Source organism: Passer domesticus, chromosome 11 (genome assembly GCF_036417665.1).
Source record: "Passer domesticus isolate bPasDom1 chromosome 11, bPasDom1.hap1, whole genome shotgun sequence".
Classification (NCBI taxonomy): domain Eukaryota; kingdom Metazoa; phylum Chordata; class Aves; order Passeriformes; family Passeridae; genus Passer; species Passer domesticus.
Window position 1 is genome coordinate 33518284 of NC_087484.1, and position 7026 is coordinate 33525309.

The 7026-nt window shown below is 54.2% G+C and overlaps 1 protein-coding gene across 2 annotated transcripts; it reads right to left on the reverse strand.

Annotated features, from left to right (window-relative positions):
* Positions 1-840: 840 nt before the first annotated feature.
* On the reverse strand, positions 841-4097 carry LOC135278351 (uncharacterized). Of its 2 annotated transcripts, XM_064384910.1 has the most exons (4): positions 3580-4097; positions 3186-3250; positions 2434-3080; positions 841-1198 (listed from the first exon to the last, which is right to left on the reverse strand). In XM_064384910.1, the coding sequence occupies exons 3-4, from the start codon at positions 3078-3080 to the stop codon at positions 1171-1173; spliced, it is 675 nt and encodes a 224-aa protein (XP_064240980.1). In that variant the 5' UTR covers positions 3186-3250; positions 3580-4097; the 3' UTR covers positions 841-1170. The 2 variants fall into 2 exon arrangements, with proteins under 2 accessions (XP_064240980.1, XP_064240978.1); XM_064384908.1 differs by having other exon boundaries at positions 2434-3250.
* Between the last annotated feature and the right edge of the window lie 2929 nt (positions 4098-7026).

A 7026-nucleotide genomic window follows, 5' to 3' on the forward strand; every position in this document is an offset into this window, starting at 1 on the left:
ATGGATGCCTGCCATGGAATCCCTCTCAGCTGGGTTCAGAGCATCCTCAGATTGGCTCTTCTAAAATCAGGGGTGGCACAGGTTCTGGAGGATTCCTATTCAGAAAGACTTAATTGTACTTGTGATTGGAAATCCAGTTTTGTTTGATCAGCTGCTCTTACAAAGAATATGTACCAAACCCTGGAATGGTGAAAAGCCACTGAGCAGGAGATGCAGCATGATGCTTCATTGGGAGGGGCAGGCAGGCCACGCACATTCAGGGCATCCCCCCCATCAGAAGGACATGCATTTTGTCCCTCTCATCCCTCCACCCCACAACCAGGCCTGACATCTCCTCCTCTGGAGTGGAGTTTTTCCTGTTATAACGTCATCTCATGCTTGGTCAGCACGTGAGAAGAGGCTGCAATGGCTTCTGATGCCACCTCCATGCCAAACACAGCTCCATTGGGTGCTGTTCCTCTTTCACAGGTTAACTTCCCATCAATTGACCAATCCATTGTCTCCTAAGGGTCACATTCCCACCAGTTCATCCAGAAGGTTTCCTTCACTGTCTGTTCTTGTCTTGCTGACGTGCACAACAGTGGATCAAATGTGGCAAGGACTTAGACACGACTTCACTCCTGACTCACAGGCTCCTTGTGCCACTGCTGGCCTTCCGTGTGCTCAGCAAGATCTGTAACTGCACAGGGTTGTGGAACTGCAGCTTCAGCACAGGGACCGTGCCAGCCTGACCTGCCCTCGTTCATGTGCACAAAACACGGCGTGGCAGAGAATGGCAGCAGGGGCCTGTGTGTCCCAGGGCCCCGGATTTGCGGCGCTTCAGCTCCACAGGGATGCAGGCAAAGTGAAGAAGCCAAACCGTTTATTAATGAAATCCAAAAACAAGGGGTGATATGGGAGGGGAAGAGGGAATGGGCAGTGTCTGAGGGCTGGAGGGAGGGAGGTATCTACAGGCAGGGAAAGGCCAGAAGCCATGCGAGCTTCCCACAGGCTCAGCTGTACCAATCATCAGCTGTGCCTGGAGCTCCAGTGGCAATGGGAGATGGTGTCCTGTTCAGTGTCTCCTGGTGCTGTTCTTGGGACACTGGTTCACCGCATCCTGAAGATGGACCTAATTCTTCAGCTCTTCTGGCAAACCGGGCGTGAATATTCAGGTTTCAGTGGGACAGACTAGTGTCTTTCCTTGGGACTGAAATGGCTGGAACAAAGAAGAGAGCCACAGTCAGCACCCACATCTGCATGAATCCTAGGAGACCCTCCTGCCAAGGTGTGCTGCTTTGTGCACCCCAGACATCATGTTTTGGGAGAAGCTGCTGGCAGCTTCCTCCGTGTCTGCTAGGAAACCAATCAATGGCTGCCTTTGGGAATTGATAATCTGGAAAGCTGTACACAAAAGCCTCTGTGAAAAACACATCTTAAAAACAAAAGAAACTCGGGGAACTTCCTCTTTTCCCTTCTGGCCGACAAAGAGATAACACTGCTGGCCCAGCCAAGGCCTGGCTGAGGTCTGTGAAGAAGAAGTCAAGCCCTAGATGGGAAAGATGAGGAGATGCCTTTAGTTTTAGGCCAAAATTCTCTTGTAATTCTCCTGTATATGGAGAATGATACTTTTTTCCCTCTAACGCATGAAGGTATGGGGAGATGAAAGTGTTCAAATGGTAGGTATTGAGCAAAGACCTCCATGCTAAAGTCAGCGGATGTTAAAGTAGCTGTGATTCTTGGAGAAGTTTCAACAGAGACAGGGAGAAGAGTGATGAAGATCCTGTGCCCCCAGGAACAGAAGATCTCTCTTGCTAGAGATGAAGATGATTTTAGAGAACAAGAACTTTGCTTTTGAACAGCTCATCTTTAAAACAGTAGCCCATAAGTTGACATGCCACATAAACCCAGCTGTGGGAAAAGCTTGTGGAAAATGGGAGTGATTTCAGCATTGCACATTTCCCTGGGTGGCTGCTATTCATGGAAATTGAGAGCCACGAGAGAACTGTTTTCTTATGGAAAAGTCTCCATAACATTAATAAGAGGGACTTCTCTCCTTAAGCAAAGAGACAAAAGACTATTGCAGAGGTAGTAAACTGACTCAAAATTTTGGTTTGGTCTCTTTACATTGTCAGTGGGAAAGAAAAGGTTGTAGGGGGAGGAGAAGTGTTCCGAAGGTTTTGTTCTGACTCTTATTACTCTTTCTTTTAGTTACTCTTAAATTGTGTCTCAGTCACAGTAGCATGCCCTGTGCAGCTGTGGGGGCACAGGTGACAGAGCCCCGGTGCCCTGAGGGGCAGGGAGGGAGCATTGGCAGCAGGCTGGGCAAAGAGAGGGGCCCGAGGGTCCTGGAGCTCTCTGCCTGTCTGGCAGAGCCCATTGGACGGGCTGTGATGGGCCACGGGCCCTAAAGGCTGGTGAGCCCTGAGCTCTCAAGGCACGTGGGCCCCGTACCTGTCACACGTTGGGGCACAGCGCAGGAGGGTCAGCACCACATCAACAGGATGTTCTTCAGCCAGCCTCACAATGTCAATTTTCAGCCTGGCATCCACAGTGTCATGGGACACCAGCCTCTGGTGGATGTTCCTTACAATGGCTGGCACCTGGAGGACACCTGGGGGAAACTTGGAGCGCTCTTCAAGGGAGCAACTTCCCCAGCTTCCCTTCCCGCCACACTGTGCTGGCCTCAAAGGCTGAGGGGCCCCAGTAATCACGGCTTGAGGGGGCACAAAGTCCTGGGAGGCCTCCAGGCCTGATCCCAGCCTGCTTAGCTGCTCCTGAGACGAAAGACAAGGGTCCCTGAAATACTCTGGTATTAATTCCTCGATCAGAGTTGGAGTGGGCGTGGTGTCAGGATTTGCGGTGGCTTCAGTCTCTCCAGTGTTGGCATTTGTCATGGCCACGTCCTCAGTCACTGCCTTGTCTCCGTTTGCTGTGTCCTCATTCATTATGGTGTCAGAGTCTTGAAAGTGCTCAGCTGAATCCAGGCTGACATCAGGCTCTGCCTGGAGCTCGGTCAGCCCCGAGTCAGGCTCGGCTGGGCCCTCAGCTGCACTGGTCCCGGTCTCTCTGTGCTGAACTCGCAGAAACTTCCGGAACATCTGCAGGACAGGGAAGCCAGAGATGCTCCATGGCATTCTCCAAGCGTAGTGCTCGGCTGAGCAGGGACAGCAGGCCCAGCCCATGGATGGGATGGCTGCAGGTACCTTCAGGGTTCTGTGGAAGCGGCCACGGCTGGATTGCTGCTCTTGTGTGCGCTCCACGGCTGCATCTGGCAAAGAGCGAGCACAGCCAGAGCTGAGGGGCTGCGGGAGAGGCCGGAGAACACAGCCCAGCCCTGCGCTCCCCAGGCAGGGACAGCCCCGGGATGCCCCAGGGGGATGGAGCACGGCCACTGTGGGGTGTCTGCCTGGGCCCTCTTCCGTCCTGTCCATGGGCATGTCCCCAGGGGATGGGATGGGATGGGATGGGATGGGATGGAATGGGATGGGATGGGATGGGATGGGATGGGATGGGATGGGATGGGATGGGATGGGATGGGATGGGATGGGCCCACACTGGCTGCAGCCATCCGCCCTGTGGCCCAGCTCTGACACTCACCATCCTGCAGTGTCTGGATCTGCTCCGGCTCTTCAGGCTGTTCTGCTGGGGCAGCTCCAGGGCCTTTGTTTTTTTTTCCCCCTGAGCACTTTGAACAAGCCAAGGAATCTGCCTGCCATGTCAGAGTCTGGCCTAGAGGGCACCTTAAATAGAGGTTCCTCAGGATATTGCCAAGTCAACAAGTCTTGCAGTTGCTGAAAGCACCAGCAAGAGAGAAGCCTCAGGAAGGCAGCAGGACAGCAAGCAGCAAGACCTGCACTTTGGTCTTGAGGACTCCTGCCAAAATCACAGGAGACTCCTCAACAACGATTCAGGTCACCAAATCCCGCGGTCTGGCCTGGAGTGCACAGGCCACAGGGATAGATGTCTTGGAAAAGATCCGAGTCACCAAATGCCACAGTCTGGCCGCAAGGCCAGCTGCAGGAACAGCGTCTGGAAAAAGCTCCGGGTCGGACACGAACGAGTGCGCTGTGTGGGGGCTCCTCACAGCACCGCTCTGTCCCGTCCTGTCCCGTCGCCTGCTCCGAGCGCTGTGGAGTGTTCTTGTCACCCCCAGCTCCTATGTCACCACGTGTCACAAAGGACACACTCCTCCATTCCATGCCACCGTGACCGTGCTGCAGCGTGTCACAAAGGAACCTTGCACACACTGCCACCTGCCCTGGGGCCGCCCCCAGCCCACCCAAAGTGGCCCCGGTTGGAAGGAATCCCTGGCCCCAAGTGTCTAAGGCAGCCCGACAGGATCTTTAGGAAGGGCTCAGCCCATCAGCAAACACTGCCCTGCTCTGCGGGCTCAGGGCAGCAGAAGGAGCCCCCAGGGCTGCCGAGGCAGCCGCGCTGGCAAGGGCACGGGGCCTTCCACGGAAGCTGGCACGGCCTCCTTGGGACACGTCCTGGCTGCTGGCCATCCTAAACCCGCGGCTGTGACAGGCACAGGGAACGTGTGGGCCAGGGCACCAATGCTGCTCTGAGCCCTGGGGCCCGGGCAGCGCTGCCATCAGCAGGTGTGGCAGAGTCCCCGCCCAAGCAGAGCTGCCACCCCCCGAGCCCTGGCAGTGCTGCTGCCCCTCTCCTGCCCCAGAGACCTATGCCCCCGGGGGCTTCTGTGCCACAGGGAGCCAAAGCCCACGTGCACTGGGAGCTGTGCTCCTCCCTGCAGGGGCTGTTGGCAGGAGCACCTGGAGCACTGCTGCAACACTTGGTGTCTGGGAGAAGGCAGAGGCTGTTAGTCATGATTTTTTTCATAGAAGGGATTGCAGTGTGAAAAACAAGGTTCACTCTCCTGTAAAAAAATTAGAAAATGTAATAAAGTACAATAGGAGAGAATAAAGCAAATATTTTTGACTGGATGCCTTTTGCCATTCAGCCTAGACTATCCCAGCTCTTTTGAAAACACTCTTTGTATACCATTTCTATTGCATCTGCCTGTTACATATTCACAAACAATTATGCATGTTGAACTTTTCTCCAAACCAGTTTCCATGTTTCAAGAACTGTTTAGCATGGCTCCTCCTCATGTCTGCCTTTTTAGAGCATGTGTATTCCTTGTTTGTGCTTTTAGTCCTTTCTTATCATCACCTCCATTTACGGGCTTTTGTGGATACTGACAGCCTGGTCAGTGAGAAGGCCACATAAACATTCCCAGGAATTGTTCTGGGGAGTTTTGAAAAGGCTGAGAGAAAGAATGAAAACAATCTTGCGGCTGGTGTTTTGAACAGTTGTTTTCTGATAAGATGTTTACCAAAGGGCATCTTCTTAATTAGCCAGTGGTGACGGGGTGTTGATTAAATGACCAGTCAGGTCCACCTGTATCGGAACAGTGTATAAAAAGGAATGGCTTTCTAATAAACTCAGCATTAACCTGCTGAAGAGAGTTAATGTGTCACTTCACTTCGGTTCCTGACTCAACGGTGACAGGTTTTGGTCCACATTTTCTTCAGACCGTGAGTGCTGATAGTTGACATATCTGTAGCAGCTGTCCCCATCACATGTTCATTGGATGGTATCCCATGCAAGCAGGCATTTTAACACAAGCATACTACATCAGCTGTTTCTAAGTTTTAGTTAACAACAGAAATGAAAACAAGATCTTTATAGCAAAGTTCTTTTAACACCACACATATAGAATCCATTTCAACATTTGAAAAGGCCAGTATTGTACTGTGTATCTATAACAGCAGCAGCAGCACCTGAACACCACCAGCTGCTGAATTTCACAGGACAGTCAGATTATACAGAGGCACTGCCATGTTTCCTTGTGTTCTGGGAAAAACGTCAGCTCAGTCTTTGATGTTCAATGCTCCAGCTGCTGCGTGTCTGACAGTGGTAGCTCATGTCCAAACACAACTGGGTGCCTGCTAAGCACGGCACTGGGGAGCCACAAACAGGGAAGTTCAGGCATCGCAATATATCAAGCTTCCAACAATCTCTTCTCCATTTCCAGATGCAAACATCAGCAAACACATGCTGAAAAAGTCAATGAGTTCCAACATTGCCAGGATACAAATTTCACTACCGAAACCAAGCAAGGATTGCCCACAAAGCCCTTGGAAACATTTCCTGGATGAATTAATGTCTCTCCCATGTAGGGCTGTAATAGCTGAACATCTGCAGTGCTGGAAGATTCCAGGTAGAGTGGGAACAAGTCCACAAAATTTCTGTACAGTCTGAAATAGGGATGCAGGGCTGGACCAAAAGCTTTCCTGGGATGATGCTACTGAAATCCATTGCGTAATGATGCCCAGAAATTAATCAAAGCAAACAGTACTGCGTAGTATAAGGCCTATGGGGCAGGAATTTAATTTATTCGACATGGGGAGTGAGGGGCTTCAGTCTACCACAAATTCATTCTGGAATGAGACTCCCAATGGAGCCCCAGTGCTGCGGGGCGGCCCCGCGGCTCCCCGGGCAGCAGCCGGCCCTCTGCCCCGTGCGGAGCCTGGCGCCAGCGGCTGCTGGCCGCGCCTCAGGGCTGTGCGGGCAGGGGAGGCCGGGGCTGGGCGCAGGGAGCGCCCGCCACAGGGGCTGAGCCCGCGCCGAGCCTTCCCTGCTGCCGCTCTCTGCAGCTGGCAGAGGACACGAGCCGAGCGGCCGAGCAGCTGCGCCGGGCCCTGCGCTACCTGGAGAGCCCCCAGGAGCCCCTGCGAGAGGCGGCCATCAGGTTCATGGGTGAGCCCCGAGGCCGGGCTCCCTCCCCGGCCTGCCGCAGCTCGGCCCCAGCCCCGCCCGCTGCCCCGGCAGCGCCATCCGGGCCCGGCGCCGTGGAGCCCCGCCTGGCCCGGGCGCTGCTGCCGCCCTCTGGCAGCCGTGCCCTTGGGCGGCAGCGTGCGGCAAGGGCCCGGGCTGAGCCCTGCCGGGCCAGCAGGGCGTGTGGCCGCAGCGCTGGCAGCGCCGCTGGCAGGGAGCTGTGCCGCTGCCGCCCTGACAGGCTCTGTGTTCACAGGGGTG

Coding starts and splice junctions, on each gene's coding strand:
- LOC135278351 (XM_064384908.1), bottom strand. CDS start 3,164: ATGGGCTGGGCCTGCTGTCCCTGCTCAGCCGAGCACTACGCTTGGAGA. Junction 1,199..2,433: donor TGTGCCCCAACGTGTGACAG/GTACGGGGCCCA, acceptor TCTTTGTTCCAG/CCATTTCAGTCCCAAGGAAA.